We start from the raw sequence: 17,186 nt of genomic DNA, 5'->3' as shown, positions 1-17,186 counted from the left end.
CAAGTAAAATTTGAATTGTCATGAAAGGACAACTCCGTATGGCTTTGAACAATTAGGCAGTACAGATGCAGAATTTATCAATTTGATGGTCAACGCCTAGAGAGTTGTTAGGCAGCTTTTTCAGTTCCAGTTATAATTACTCTAACATGGATGTATAGAAGGCTTGACAGTCATACACAGATCGCCGTGTGGTTGGGTTAAATAAGTGTGCATTTAAGCAACATAAGAAACAAGCAACGACCTCTTTTACTAAAAAGTCAGTCCCGATATAAGCCTTTGCAATGATCAGCTTATATTATGTTATACTTTTAGTTTCAAATACATATTTCACAATATATTTCGTGATAAACTAAAAATAGCAAATCTTTACAAATGAATTAGAAATATTTATTTTGCTTAAAGTTTTGATTTTACCCTACAGGATGAATTTATTCGCGGAATTATATTTCGCAAAAATTGTCTTTTCATGCATATTCGCGGATGAATTTATTCGTGGCTGAAAACTGCCACTCTAGGAAAAGTTAACTCTATTGCGGCTAGTAACAGAGTTATTCCTACGCATGCGCACGTCGCGTGTTCCGGTTTATATTTAGCTTACAACTGCAAGACGATCATGCTAAGCTACGGTAAACAATTTTTGCTGCGTCCAGAGGTTTTCACGAATATTCATCGCTTTGGAGGCCTTTGATAAGCCAACAGCTTGTGGTAAGTAATTAGTTTTTCACATTTACTAAATTAGTTGAATTTTACTTTGGTTCTTCAGTAAAACGCAATACTTATTTTTTCCATCCCTACCGCTTCATTATTTGTTTTAGTGTGAGAGAGAGATTTTTCATCATACACCGAAGGACAATGATTGCAATGTGGTAGATGTCATTTTTAGAAGATCACCAATCATTCACGGAGGTCTGGAAATTGAGGTTGAAGTGAAGAATATATCTGTTTTTTAAAAAGGAACAAAAACGCCTTTACGAGCACAAATCTTTGGCCAACCAGCAGAACTTTGCAATAGTAAGCCACGAGGAGAGTTCTGATGATAACTTCCTTACCAGCCATGTAGTAGCGAGAGAATTGCCTTTAACATCTACCCAAGACAGTGACAGTGTCAGAGCTGCTATTAGCAAAATAACTAGTCAGAAAGCACCATTACACGCTAGTATTCACTTATCAAGAGTACCAGTTTAATTTTATTGCTAGACAACCGCCATATGGACTTAACTGTTTGTATTTACTCCATTCATCGTTTGTAAAATTTTATTTGTATTTGAAATATTTTAGTTGTACACTCAAGTTTGTAATAAATTATAATATATCTATACATGAAATAAAATATATAATTTAATCATGTTTGCTGCAGCGATATCAAGGAGTTGTAGTCGATGGAGGGGTTGACTGGTTGCTTCTCTGCCATTATTCCTGCCTTGATGAATATTACTACTTGTCTTTAGTTTTCGTAATCGGAGTAGGTTGTTTCATTCTCAATCTGCAGTAAACACAAGAAAGAAAAAATATTAACGAGTGTTAAGGAAGTACAAAAACAATAGCTGAAGTATTTAATGAAAGCGACCAGTTTTTAAACAGAAGAATTAACTAATGCAGTTGATTATGAAAAAACGTATCTGCACTGCAAATCAAATACATACTATAATGTCCAGATCAGAATCATGATCGTTCTCGACTTCGGTATTAGAGATTGATGGAGTTGATTTCAATGTAAAAAGACTAGGAGAGCTTTTTTGCTATGCTGAAGCCATGCCGAATAACTTGTGAAAAGCCTTTAATAATTTTGTAAAGTTTGACGCAATGGCAATAAAGCTCGAAGCCTGGCGATGATTTTAAAGAAGTTTTAGAACTCGGCTACGTTTAGTACTTCTGCCCATCGGCTATCTTCGCGATGACGCCATTCTGCATATCTTGTGACAACCTCGAATAATTTTGTAAATAAATGTGATGCATTGGCAATGATGTTAGCTCAAAGCTCAGGCAATGATTTTAAAAATGTTTTGGAACTCAATTACGTTTACTATTTATATTAAAACTAGGCTAGCGACTAGTTTTCAATTTGATGCAGTAGTTATTCTCTCTTGTGATTAAAAATAGAACTAATTATTCACGGAATTTAATAATTCGCGTGATTGACCGTTCGCGAAATCACGAAGTTTTATGACCAACGAATATTTTCATCCTGTAGGGTAAGTCATGCATGAAATTGACAGAGTTTAAACTCGAGATACTGAAGATGTACAGCTGTTTCATTATCGATACTTAGTGTATGTCAATCATACAAGAATTGTTCTATCAAACTGCACGCTTTTTGCTAAAAAGCACTAATTTTGTTCACAATTGTTGTAATGATGTTTAAAATATCCATGAGAAGGAAATGTGATTATATTATGTTTAGTAGTTCAAACACTTTGTTAGTATTCCCGTAATTCTTCAGTTTTAAAATTACTATGTTATACCAGACTCTCAATCTTAGCTATTTAGTGTATCATTGTTAGCACTAGTAATTTTTATGCATTTTCATCTTTATAAGAACTTACTCTTCTCCCTTTTCTGTATGAACACTATTACTATTCTAGACAAAGTAGTTGTCTTACCTTGATAGGGGCAATGCTGCCATTGTACCCAAGATGGAGCAATGACATCCGCACAAACTACAGGCAGAGAACTCTCTAACAACTTATATTTTAGTAATTGTCAACCCTTGCTTGTGCCATGTCCGAAACTACAATTATCCACCTAAAAATCTTATTATGAATTTATGAATGTCTTCCTTGTTTATAAATTTTTCATTAAAAAAATAGCGGCAGAAGGTGCTTTGCACAAGTGAATCAAGCTTTGAAATTACTGTCACCATAACGCAGAGTGTTGTTTACATTAACATTTTCCTAGTTTGTACTTCCTTAATATTCACACCTTGGTTCACCTCCTGAGATGCCCACGAGTGTATACCTTCATGCCTAGACACTACCCTCATGTCTACAGCACTTGTTGCGTGTCTCCATCGTCACACACTCTCGCTAATAGTGTTGTCCTCAATTGCTTCTGCATATTTCTCACTGCATTGTCAAAATTGGTGGCGGTATTCCAAAATGTCATCATGATGATCACAAAGTGTGTTTAAATATCATCGCTAACTATTGTGCTATTCCTAGCTACATGGAAGTCGTTGAGAAACTTCCCACCTACGGGATACACTACTACGAGGTACGGAACAAGCAAGGTGTCGCCTCATGGCTCGGTCTCAGCTTCAAAGGCATTGCGCAGTATGACTATGAAGACAAGCGTAATCCTCACAAAGTATGTCAAGCTTTTTACAGATTTTTTCTGAAGACGTTTTTAATCTAGTTATGTTCTATCTATACCATGTTCATGGTGTCCAACAATCTAACACCAATAGTTCAACATATGGTTAGCACCAGTAGTTTAACATATGGTTAGCACCAGTAGTTTAACATATGGTTAGCACCAGTAGTTTAACATATGGTTAGCACCAGTAGTTTAACATATGGTTAGCACCAGTAGTTTAACATATGGTTAGCACCAGTAGTTTAACATATGGTTAGCACCAGTAGTTTAACATATGGTTAGCACCAGTAGTTTAACATATGGTTAGCACCAGTAGTTTAACCTATGGTTTTGTTCTGTAATCTTTACTCAATTTACAGGGGTCTCTTTTGTGAGTAAAAACGCTTGTTTAATGTATTTCACTGACTTCCACCAACATAGGTTCTACACAATACTCAAAAACAGTAAAGTTTGAGTCTAATGGTCTTTGCAGCCTCACTCAATTGCATACATACGAGGTCTGATCCAAAAGTTCCAGGAAGGAGCTATAATTCAAAACACGTTCGATTTACCTATCTAGTTAGTCCCCTTTAAAGTACTCCCTTTGGTTACCGATACACTTGTCCCACCTCTTCTGCCATGATGCCATCCAATGCTGAAAGCCAATGGCGTCGATGCTGTTTAGCTCTCTCGTTGTTGCACACCGAATCGACTCTATACTGTCAAGTCTTGTTCTTTTCATAGTAAGTTTTAACTTTGGAAATAGCCAGAAGTCACAGGGAGCCAGATCTGATGAATATGGAATGGAGGATGTTGTAGAACGGCCATGTTGTTTTTAGCGCAATACTGCTTCACAGAAAATGCAGTGTGGGCAGATGCGTTATCATGGTGCAGCACCCATGAACTTGTGCGCCACAGTTCAGCTCTTTGGCGTCTAACTCTTTCTCTAAGATGTCTCAAAATCTCAATATAAACATACTGATTCACAGTAGTACCCTGTGGTAGGTATTCATGGTGTACTACTCCATGAATATTGAAAAGACGCGATCACCATGGTCTTTACACCTGATCAAGACATCTTCGTCTGTTCTGGCATTGGGGAGCCTGGAGACTTCCACTGGCTACTTAGGAATTTAGTCTTTGGGTCGTAGCCATACACCCAAGGCTCATCTCCAGTTATTACCTTCGAAAGAAAGTTTTTACCATTTCTTAAAGCTCCCTTAAAATCGTTGCAAGCGTGCATCCTGAGCTCCTTTTGGTAATCAGTTAGCAAGGGTGGCACAATCCTTGCTGCGACTCTTCTCATGTTCAAATCGTCAGTTAAAATTCTATGAACAGTTCCAAAACCAAGTCCAGTCTCTCCAGATATCTTTATAATGGTTAAACGACGATCTGCCATGACTAACACTGTCGATTGACGAGCAAGTTCTTGCCGAGGTTGGTCTGCCAGACCTCACATCATCTTCAGTGCTGTCTTTACCTTCACGAAAATGTTGGTACCACTCAAAAACTTGTGTTTTCTTTAGAGCAGCATCTCCATAAGCAATATTTGACATTTCAACTGTCTGTGTACTTGATTTCCCTAATTTCACACAAGATTTAATGCAAGTACGCTGTTCCGATTGAGTAGACATGACGATAAATTTGTTAAAAAATCACTGGAAGCACCTGACAAGCCTTGAAATATCGTCGGTTGCGTGAGAACGCGTTGTCATAGCAGCCTGAAGTTTTGTGTCAACACTCCGAAGGTGTTTCCCCGGCAAACGCTGCAATGGGTTTTCCATCATGCAAATATGCAAGTGTATACAACTCCACTCTGGGAACTTTTGGATCAGACCTCGTACATTGTACATGTATATGTACATACATGTATACATATATACTGTACATATATGCATGCTTTCATACACACATGCATACGTGTATATATAAATGCACATGTATGTATATGTATATACATATGTACACACTGCACGTGTATGCGTACATACATGTACACATACATGCTGTACAATATTCATGCATACATACATACATTTATATGTACATGCATGCATCCATGTATACGTGCATGTATGTGTACATACATATCTGTATATTTACATATGTATACATATCGTACATGGATATTTACATACATGTATACATACATACTCTACATGTACACATACATACATCTAGCGTTTCAAATATACTAGCATTCTTATTTTGTTTTTGAGGTATTTAATTTTCTCAAAGCTCACAAAGCCTCATAAGCAGGACATTTTTCTTGCAAATTTTATCATTACAGTGGATCTTTGCCGTATGGTTTTAATTCATTGCAATGTTAGCATCATAAGGTGAAAATGTCCAATAGAATGGTATAGAAACCCATAGTAATTATCTAATGCAAACACCCCTGGTAAAAAAAGTCATAAAAATTTGATATATGTACTGTACATACTAAAAACTAGTAGCCAATTAGTGTATTAACCTTTGCAACTATAGTCACGGGCAGTGATTTTAGTGTATTTAGTGGTTATGATCTGCAATAAAATGTAATATTACGATGTACTATGTGCAGTCCGTACTGTGGAGAGTTCTTACCTTCGAGACAAACGTATAATATAAACGTTGAATTTAACTTAAATGAATTTAGCTTATTTGAAGCTAAGTTTTAGTGTGTATTTACTAAACTTCAACTTTGTCATCGTATAAATTTTATCATCTATCTGTTTCCGGTTTCGTTTTCAATATAACTTATAACTAATGCTCAACGGAGACAGAGTGAGCATTATATCTCTTTCAAGAGTTGTGGGAGGGATTTCACTGAATAGAATTTCGGCAACTTCATTGTTTCGATGTATTCAGCACACCGACTGCCAAATTTTAATTTCGAAAAAAAATTTTGTTGATATCGCATGCTGAAAAACATGTTGTATGGTGGGGTCGAAAAAACATTGTGTTCCACATCGTAAGGTGAGAAAACCATATAGCAGAGTAATTGTAACACAGGGGTGCATTGCACTACTATTATATTATTCTGTATCAGTATTACTATTACTGTTAGTATTATGTTGCTACTTTGGTAAAATATAGACTTGGTGTTGCTACTTTCCTCTGAGCTCAACAAGCTTCAAGAGCCTTCAAGAGCCTTCAAGCTTTGAAGGCGCAGGTTTTATTCTACTCTTCAGACCTGCATAAAAAATTACAATTTTTCATGAAAACAACTAGCCTTACCAAAATGTATGCTATACTAGTGTGTTTTTAAGCCAGTCACTAACTAGTCAAGAAAGAATCTGGAGACTGTATCCTGTTCAGAAGCATGTGGATTAACTCATTAAAAGTGTACACAACATTTTTTTATGGTTTGCATGTCCTTGTATGCGTTTCTTTCTTCGTGTGAAATGATGCAAGGTCATTAAAGTGTTACCAAGTGTTCAGATGTCTGCTGGAAGGTTGAATTAGTGTTAAAGAATGGTGTACCACTTCTTAAGAACCTCTGAGGCCTAAAAACACACCAATGAAATGCATTGTCTCGAGGGTCTACATCAATTGTTATAAAACCGATACATTTGCGATTGGCTGAAATATGTACTTATAATAATCTCAATTCGATTTCATTCATTTTTAATGCAAACTACATGTAGTCAAAGTTCATGATTGGCTTTCGAACAACAATGACAACAGGGCTTCACACAACCCGCTGTACTCACTAGCTAAGTTATGACCTAAATCAATGAGGCTGTAAGTTGAAACGGTATACATTCGAGATTTATACGCGAGGACATGTGTAGGATGCAGAGCATAAAATTATGCGTGTATAAGATGAAAAAGGTAAAATACTCTTGGCTGCACCTCATTTATACTTTCTACATGCGTATGGAAGAAGGAAATATTAGGCTGCGGGTCTGGCGAGTCTTGCTTTACCATGTTAAACTTCGTCTCCAATGACACTGTTTTTCTCGCTTTCTTGATATGATTGGCTATGTAAACCATAATAAGGTTATACAATGAGTTATAATATAACTCAATCAGTTAAATTACTTACCTATATGTGTTATGTAGACAGAGCCATTATCATATGTAACATATATATGAAAGCCGCTAGTATAAATTAGAACTGTTTATCAAACATTCCAGATAGTTCTTTTCGTAATTAAATATGTTGAAATCCTTTTTTCTATAGGGTAACCTATGCCATAAACATGAAATGTTTTGTATTCAGTTGTTATCATCATTAACAGGTAGGTGGCTTTTTTCAGCAAAATATGGCAATGCAAATAGCTGCACAATGCTGCTGACATCACTAATCGTTGGTAATCCATGTTACAATACAAATATACTGGTGATACTTCAATATGGAAAATTTAGCAAGGATGTCATGGTCTTCACACGACTAGGGCCAACTCCCATTGCTTAATTCAGCAGGATGTCATGGTCTTCACACGACTAGGGCCAACTCCCATTGCTCAATTCAGCAAGGATGTCATGGTCTTCACACGACTAGGGCCAACTCCCATTGCTCAATTCAGCAAGGATGTCATGGTCTTCACACGACTAGGGCCAACTCCCATTGCTCAATTCAGCAAGGATGTCATGGTCTTCACACGACTAGGGCCAACTCCCATTGCTCAATTCAGCAAGGATGTCATGGTCTTCACACGACTAGGCCAACTCCCATTGCTCAATTCAGCAGGATGTCATGGTCTTCACACGACTAGGGCCAACTCCCATTGCTCAATTCAGCAGGATGTCATGGTCTTCACACGACTAGGGCCAACTCCCATTGCTCAATTCAGCAAGGATGTCATGGTCTTCACACGACTAGGGCCAACTCCCATTGCTCAATTCAGCAAGGATGTCATGGTCTTCACACGACTAGGGCCAACTCCCATTGCTCAATTCAGCAAGGATGTCATGATTTTCACACGACTAGGGCCAACTCCCATTGCTCAATTCAGCAAGGATATCATGGTCTTCACACGACTAGGGCCAACTCCCATTGCTCAATTCAGCAAGGATGTCATGGTCTTCACACGACTAGGCCAACTCCCATTGCTCAATTCAGCAAGGATGTCATGGTCTTCACACAACTAGGGCCAACTTCCATTGCTCAATTTAGTTGTCTACATGACACATTGCTTTGCAGTGTCGGTGTGTAGCCACAACAATTATGAACACTTTGTTTCGGCAAGACATTTCAACAGTGTGTGTGTCCACGCCTTATAGTGTAAGGGAGCTGAGTGAATGACATAAAATTATTCGTAATGTAAATGTTAGGTTTTGTGGGTCAGTGTTATTTTATCTATTTTTCTGGCAGCTGGAAGTAGGTCTTTCAATCGTGATTATGAATGATAGCTAGTTCACAGATAGCTAGACAAAGCTGCCTTGTACACTAAAGAGCAAATGCCTACACCATTTTTGTCTCATTCCTCATGTGGCGTGGTCCTCTAACACAGCTAATATGGCGTGCACCAGATAACTTACACTTTCTAGGAACATTTTGAAAAATTTTCATGTTCATCGCTATGCATCGTTCTGGATCCTCCAGCAGTCAATGGAACAACAGCATTACATCATCAAGTTTTGTGTTTGTCAAGTGTGTAAGTTATTACTAGTCGAGAGAGTAAGTTACCACTAGACAAGAGGGGAAGTTACCACTACTCAAGAGAGTACATTACCTCTAAGCAAGTGGTTAAGTTACCACTAGGCAAGTGTGTAAGTTGTCATCAGTTAAGCATGTAAGTTACCACTAGGCAAGACGATAACATACAAATGTAGTCATCTAGTTGTGCAATCGTTGAATTCTTCAGACTTCAGAAAAACATTCAATTTTTTCAGGTGTTTCCTTGGAAGTATTTGGAGAATCTTTACTTCAGAGATAAGAAGTTTTCTATAGAAGTTCATGATCCAAAGCGGTATGTAAGCCAGCTGATGTTGTATGCTGTACATACGCAGATAATCTATCTAGAGCATGGCATTGTGTTTTCTTTTCTTGCATCACTTAATCTAGTCTGCCTTAACAGGTGAAGGAGAAACAGATAATTTCACTTTGCGCCCTTTGAACTTTGCAGTTAATTTAAATTGTCAACACATGTAAAACTGTGATTCACACTGGTATTGAGGTTCTCAGCATTGCAGAAGAGCTTTTCACGTTACATCGCTCAAGTATTTGAACGATGGAAGCTTAATTTTAGCAGTATAAGTCTCTTAAAATTGTAAAGCTTTCTGGCTTTTTTGTCTTCTTATTTTTTATTGTTTTAACTATTGGAATGACAGTGATGAAGTTGTCTCCTTTTTTGGTAAATTAGACTCACAATGCATTGTTTGAAATTTTTTGCCATAAATGGAAATAATATAGTTGAAATAGGTAACTCCTGGTATGAAAAGTAAAGTTCCTTTATGCTCGCAATAGAAACGAAAATCTGTTGTCTGGTGCCACAACCTTTTTCAGTTCTGAAAACTGAAATTTACCGCAAGTATATTGACATTAGGTTTTTGGTATTATAAAAAACTTATCCTCACAAAAATAGCGTATTAGTACTTGTCTAGTGTCACTATGACAGCGCATGTATCTGTTTGAGTGCTGACCATTTTCAGGCAGTCAGCAAGCCAGTTATGAGGGCAGCAAATTCAAATGACATTATAAGCTCATTGCTAATTTGATCTGCTAAAAGAGCCATTGCAATAAGTATATTAAACAATAATATTGAGATTTTCGCGTATAAGTTTTTGCGCTATGCATACATGTGTGTGAAACATGCTTAGACAATGTTTTGATACTATCTTCAATGCTGAGACTCTTGAGATATGCAACTTGCCATCAAGATTCTTCTGGATGTTTGTTGCCTTCAATTAGCTCTCTACTTTGTAGTTTTTAGTTTCTCTTTCACCCCACAGCATGTCTCTCCCTATCTGTTATAATCAGCTATGGTTTTCTCTCAAGCATGCCACTGATCTCTTGTGTTGTCTTACACCCGTAGTGTTGTACACACTCTGAGTAGCTTCAACTTGTATGAGGACGCTATACGAGAGCCTGTAGAGGAGTGTGATGATCTTTCTGATGCCATATCAGACCCAACTACTCAGTAAGTTCCTTTCGTTTCCTCTCATTCTCACCCTTGATCTCTCGCTGTAATTCTTACTCTTACTTTTTCAACAGTCAAACCTCGACTTACCATCATATCTATATTAAAATTTTTGATGTACAACATAAAATTACCAAATAATTTTATGTCTTGATGTGCCAAGTAATTTCTAACTCATGAGGACATCATAAGTTTTCTTGAATCACTAGAATTACATGTATATAAATAAAAGTTGAAAGTGTGTGGTAAAAATAAAAATTAACATATAAGAATACTAAAATAATGAATTAAGTCTATGTACTTAATATCTAGTTGAGTATGTCATCTAGTGTAAGTTGATTTATGTCATTGAGTGTAAGTTGAGTACGTCATTGAGTATAAGTTGAGTACGTCATCTAGTGTAAGTTGAGTACGTCATCTCGCCATCATTCACTCTACAACTAAACCCAAGCATTGCTGAGTCTACACTAAGGTTAAGTAACGATATAAATCGCTTTTTGCTGATTATGATTCTGTTAATTTAGTTTAGTTTCAACAGGGAATTTATGTTTTTAGACGTAAGTTTAACAGAATTTGATATAATGCAGTTTTAATGTTATATTTGATTATTTGAAGGATTTATATCTTTTCAACTCTAGAACGAGTTAAATAAATTGCAATGTATTCTATATGAATATTGGCTCCAACATATTAAGGCTTGACATATGAAGGAAATATTGGATCAGATTAACTTCATGTGTCGAGGTTTGACTGTACATACTAACCAAAGTTTCTGGCAAACATTGTGTAATGGTTAACTTGTGCCACAGACGCTGAATTTCAAGTTTGGCAGTGTGCAATGCTTGTGTTTCATTGGCTTAGCTCACCAAACACCATACTTGCTATGGGTAACTTGTTTGCCTACTCTAGTTAGATGTTAGCAAACTGTTCTTCACATAATCTTTAGATATCACATCTTTGTTAGAATTGGCTGGAGTCATCCATCACCAAAGTAATGTCACCATGTTATTTTTGTTGGCATTCTTACTGTCTTAGCTTGTCTTGTATTTACAGGTCCTCGCAGTCATACAAGACAATGCTTCCCCTTACGATTGCCACTTGTTTGCCTTAACTTATACTTGATAACTAGCAGTCGATAACTAGCAGTCGATCTAGTAGTCAATAATTAGCTGTCGATAACTAGCTGTCGATAACTAGCTGTCGATAACTAGCTGTCGATAACTAGCTGTTGATAACTAGCGGTCGATAACTAGCGGTCGATAGTAATCGATGATTAGTAGACAATAACTAGTAGTCGATATATAGTAGTCGATATATAGTAGTGGATAACTAGCGGTCGATAACTAACGGTCGATAGTAATCGATGATTAGTAGTCGATGTATAGTAGTCGATATATAGTAGTCGATAACTAGAGGTCGATAACTAGTAGCTGCTCCTTACCATATCATTATCTTTTATACTGTTGGTGACTTTATTATTCTTCTCATACATTTTGAAGTGATTTAGGTTTACAACCATACATAACTGTTAGAAAAGTATACTTTGTAGTCGCATATATTTTGGATTCTATTAGTTGTCCTCTTGTACAATTTAGTGTTCTATTTTTTCGAAATGGTTAGAACACGTAGTAGAAATCTGTAGTTTGTGAAATGGTTAGAACATGTAGAGATCTGTAGTCAGTGAAATGGTTAGAACATGTAGTAAAAACCTGTAGTGAGTGAAATGGTTAGAACATATAGTAGAAACCTGTAGTCAGTGAAATGGTTAGAACACGTAGTAGAAACCTGTAGTCAGTGAAATGGTTAGAACATGTAGTAGAAACCTGTAGTCAGCGAAATGGTTAGAACACATAGTAGAAACCTGTAGTCAGTGAAACAGCTCTGATCAACTCCTGTCATATAACCAAAGAAAATGATTGTTGTGGCGGTATGTTTCATATTTGGCATGGTTTTTGTTTTTGCAATAGTTTTCTGTTATTTAAACAATGTAGTATTACTTGCACAGCTGAACCTAATGAGGGGCATATGGGTGAGACATTTATATATAGCAAGTTATCATTGGACTATTGGCCTGGCGAGTTTCCCTGATCCTACACCTTATAACCTTCATCATTTCTTGCATCCTTCAACACGTTGTATATCATTGAGAACACTAGTGTTCTACAAGTGTCTTATATACATGTATTTAGCTGAGTCATAACGTTATAGCATGGCTGTATAGGGACACTTCTAGCCAACGAATGGGTAAAAACGTCTTTCACTTCAGTATATAATATGCAAGGTATTGAAGTGTAGTAGCTCCAAGTGGTTGTCAAAATAATCTGCTTTTCTGAGGATAGTCACCCAATGCTGTTTAACCTGTTGAATATGGTTCGTGTCAAAACAGGTAATTCACTGCTATTTGAAAAAGCGGTTAAAACGCTCCTGTAAGTCATAGAGATAACAGCAACAGAGTGATTGCCTGGTCAGCCGGCTGATGAGCCTGTGTTGACATGTGCACTCTTATTGACAGGGCGTACCAGCAGTGGCTCAGCAGACAAAGGTGACTTCCTTCCAAAAATATCTTAGTCTTATTCTTTCATCCAGGCTTGTCTTAAAAACACTGTAATAATGTGACTGCGGCTTGCTTACTCCTCTTTGTAATTGTCTCCTCCGCTTCCATCCAAGCTCCCGTCCTCAGGCTAAACATAAGCTACAAACTTCTTGGAGATCATGAGGCTACACTTTTCAGATTTATAACTCACTAGATTTCAATGTTCGATGGTTAACTCTCATCAGAGAGACTGAAAAGTTACTTGAAGTACTAGCGGCTGTCTCTGGTCTAGCGCCGTGTGACGCCATGCTCAGACATATGTGTAAATCTTCCTTACATTAATGGTGTAGTATTTTTAGCTTCACTCCTGTGCTGGGAACTGGCTATACTCCAGGCTGAATAATTCTACTCGCTAACTCACCTGCTGTCAGGATTACAAGGGTCAAATGGTTTCTTTTAGTTTATAGCCTGAGTTCCTTGTCCTATGATAGTATGTGTCTGTCTAGGTCCGTTATACAGTAATATTATATTAATTATGTGCAACTGCAGGAGCTGCAACTTCTCGTCTACAGGGTTAACATCTGTTATCGAATGTATAGATACAGCAGACTTTCTCTATATATTGAAAACAGGGTCTCATTACCCCCAGTTGTCTCCTTAATAACCCTGAAAAGCAGCCCATACGCAGCTTTGAGTTAGCTCAGTTCTCTAAAGCAGGTTGGGTACATGGCTGCGAGTAATAGCCACATACTGCAAAGAGTGGTAAGTTTTGGTAGGGCATTTTGTCACCTTCTACGTTCACTCATTGCCATAGCTCTGTCCCTAGTAGGCACTTTCATTGAGTTGTGAATGGCTGTCAGTGTCTAGCAGGGTAGGACATGATTAATTCCCTGCATTCATTATTGCCCATATGCTTGTCCATAGAGCGAGTTCCTTTGCGCTATTCATGGATGAGTGGGCGCGTACAACACGTCCAGTGTGTGCAAGGATTTCACCCTTACTTCTCACACAACACAAGTCCTTTGTATTCCGCTGACGGCTAATATTGCTTTTGACTCACACAGGGTTTCCGTGAGTCGGAGGACGTTTGGACCGAGCAACGTGAATGTCTATGCATGGTTTACCAGCAAACCTCAGCTTACCAAGTCCATTTGGTCGATGGCAGTCTGCCAACACCAGTTCTTTCTTGACCGGCTACAAAACAAGGTGAGTAATAGCAGTCTAGTCTAGACAGAGGTGAGCAGTCTAGTCCATATCATAGCCTACAGAGCGTATCATAGCCTGCAGAGGGTATCATAGCCTACAGAGCGTATCATTTCCAAATGGTTGTTAGTTTGTCAACTCTGGCTTCAGAGTGTAAATTTGCAAATTCGGAAGTGAAATTTTGAGAATTTCACATTTGAGAAAAAGCTGCTCTCATCAAGATTTTGGAGGAGCGGCTTTTATTTACCATATCAGTATAATGCTGTCTGAAGTATGCTATGAACAGTTTTAGCTGATTTAGGACTCCTCCGTCTGCGATCCTTTGTAGTAGGGGCAAGTTGCCCACTATTGTTAGATTATTGACTGTTTGTATCTATTAAATATTGTTATGTAATCCAATGGTAACGAGATGAAACAAACATTAATAGATCCTGGTTAAGCCCTCAGCAGTGAGTATTACAAAATAACGTGACCGCTAGTTCTTGCTTGAATGTCCATTGTGAAGCTTCTGTGACAAAGATTAGAGTTTTATCGATTCGGAAATCATTGATATTAGTAAGTATAGAAATTCAACATAAAACTTATTAACTTGTGTGTAAATGCCTCATACCTGTAGTGTTTCTAGTAACATTGCGAGGAGGCTGATAAAATGTGGTCAACTTCGTACACATGAAGTAGCTATAGATTTTCATGTTCCGCTTCTCAAATGGGTAAAACTGTAAAGTCGTAGTTACCTTTTCATGCCCTCGTATCCCGTATCTTATCACTACCGATGTATGATATCTGCCGTGGTTTGACTAACTCTCATGAGGAGATAATCCTTAGTAACTTGGGACTCTATTCATATGAAAATGAGCAGTCATTTCGTGTCAGGCATCTGTATGCTAGGAAGAGACAGTCATTGTTTGTTGATATGTTCCCTCTACTTCAGCCATGATTAACTACTCAGCAATGCAGTGAATACAGTGACTCAGTTCGGTTGGTACGTGTCATTCACCATTCTTTTATCATCTTTTTGTGGTTTCTTGTTTAAAGATATTCTGGCCTGTTGTTAAGACCACCCATAACTCGTTGTTACACGGTGATGCATGCTCTCATCAAAACAATAAATATTTGGGGTGAAACTAAGCAATACATTTATTTGTTGTTTTTATGATGAACTCTATCATGAAATAATACTTTGACCGATTGTATAGCGCCTAATGAGGTTGGGTGTTCAGGTTCATTCCTAGTTGTTGTTTCGTATATGTGGAAAAAAGTAGCTGACGCAATTCCAGTAATTTTCCTAAATTCAAAAAGCTATATTTTTCTGGTGACAAAATTAGTTAATGAGTTAGAAGCATTACAAAAGCAGCGTGTTAGATTTGGTACTAATACTATAAAAAACACGTTTCATACACCTCAGTTCTTAAATTGGGGCAAAAACACGTAGTCGACCGTGATAGCTCTCTTACGTAGTCGACCGTGATAGCTCTCTTACGTAGTCAACCGTGATAGCTCTCTTACGTAGTCGACCGTGATAGGTCTCTTACGTAGTCGACCGTGATAGCTCTCTTGCGTAGTCGACCGTGATAGCTCTCTTACTCGTTAGTAATAGTTCTATGTAAGAAATAGTCTGAATACAAAGTTGTGGCAAAATTTTAACCCATATTTTAACCCATGTTTTTTATTTTATTTATTTCACGAGAGTTATTATAAGACGAGTCCGAGTTAACAAGACTCAATCATCAGATTGTCAGCTGTTTGCTTAAGTTTTACTCTGTCATACATGCACGGACTCAGCTGTACAAACTTCAGAACAAATGGGATCATATAATGGGACACACGGAATAACAGATCAAATTCCTTGCTTCAAGTTTCGCTGAATGTGTGAGGCAAGAAATCTAATCAGCAGATATATTACGGCTCCAGTGAATCTCTCCAAACTATATTATATTAGTCTGATTGATTGGCTTTGACTAGGTTTTAAATTTGCCCATTGTATCGCTGTGAATGGATTGCCTAGTTCTAATTTATAAACATTGTGGAATCAGTCATTACATACGCTTAAAGTTTTTATCACATATCAAGTCACCGGGATCATATATCAATTGTCATCAAGAGAGAGAGGGAGGGAGAAAGAGAGTGTTCATCCATCACAATCGGCTAGTTATACACGTGAAAGGTTTTATCTCCGTTGTGTACTTCAGAGAATAGAAGTACACAAATCAGCAGTGGAAGTATTCAAGGAAGGTTCATCCTCGACGGTTATTCTTTAAAAGTTAAATGCTTGCTACACATGTTTGGGTTGGGTTCATTTCATTGAATCACTTGAAAACTATATCTGATATGGTTGGAATAAAACCATTTCCCAGCACTGCAGCTGTCTGTACCCTTCATTATGAAAGGACTCATTTCAGCGCACTCCGAGCTACCATACTGCATTTTATGTGTTAGAAAATGCTTTGGTGAAGAAACTGCAAAAACTCGAAAATATTTCAATAGTTGCTCAAAATACGGCTATGACTCTGGAATAGTTTTTGAGTCAGGCAAATCTCATTAAAGGTTTCATTGTAACTAATTAAAATGAATCCATGCTGCTGTAAATGTGGAATGCTGACTAGCATCAGCACAATATGGAGTTGTTTGTTACTTGGAAGCTTTTAGATTCTCGGCGGGCGCGTAACCCGGGGATACGGGTAAAAATATCTATCACTGACTGGAGGTATTCAGTAAGAAATAATTAAGGGATGCTGGGAATTATCCTCTCCATGCTGCTTTCAGCTATAGTAATCGATGCGGTCGATACGCTATGGATTAGCTTATGGCTCACAAATAAAACCAATAACAAATTTTTAGCATTTACTGAACACACTTGCTTCATAGCAAGCGGTTGGTCATTGTAGCCTACCTACCTTCGATATTGATGAAGATCTCAGGCCATGGTTTTTATTAAGCATCGCAGAGGCATATACATAGTTGTTCTAAACTAAGTTCTGATGTGTCATTATGTACCACAATCTTGACATAAAAACCTCCTGTAAGTCTTCTACAATTATGTAAGTACGTTGTTAGAGTCTGAATGCCATTTGCATGCCATATACTTGTAG

At 37.5% G+C, this 17,186-nt stretch overlaps 1 protein-coding gene across 5 annotated transcripts in view; it reads left to right on the top strand.

Moving 5' to 3' along the window:
- LOC137393484 (FERM domain-containing protein 4A-like) overlaps window positions 1-17,186 on the top strand; it is a 46,926-nt gene that overhangs the window by 17,452 nt on the left and 12,288 nt on the right. For 4 of the 5 annotated variants that reach the window (XM_068080083.1, XM_068080062.1, XM_068080070.1 and 1 more), the window contains 5 exons: window positions 3,159-3,303; window positions 9,115-9,191; window positions 10,257-10,361; window positions 12,874-12,903; window positions 13,959-14,100. In XM_068080083.1, the coding sequence (XP_067936184.1) occupies window positions 3,159-3,303; window positions 9,115-9,191; window positions 10,257-10,361; window positions 12,874-12,903; window positions 13,959-14,100 (499 nt within the window). The remainder of the gene's footprint in view (window positions 1-3,158; window positions 3,304-9,114; window positions 9,192-10,256; window positions 10,362-12,873; window positions 12,904-13,958; window positions 14,101-17,186) is intronic. The other variant, XM_068080075.1, reaches the window with a different exon arrangement.

Source organism: Watersipora subatra, chromosome 1, assembly GCF_963576615.1.
Source record: "Watersipora subatra chromosome 1, tzWatSuba1.1, whole genome shotgun sequence".
Taxonomy (NCBI): domain Eukaryota; kingdom Metazoa; phylum Bryozoa; class Gymnolaemata; order Cheilostomatida; family Watersiporidae; genus Watersipora; species Watersipora subatra.
Note: the sequence above shows the minus strand (reverse complement) of the source record. Positions and strands in the feature narration are given on the sequence as shown.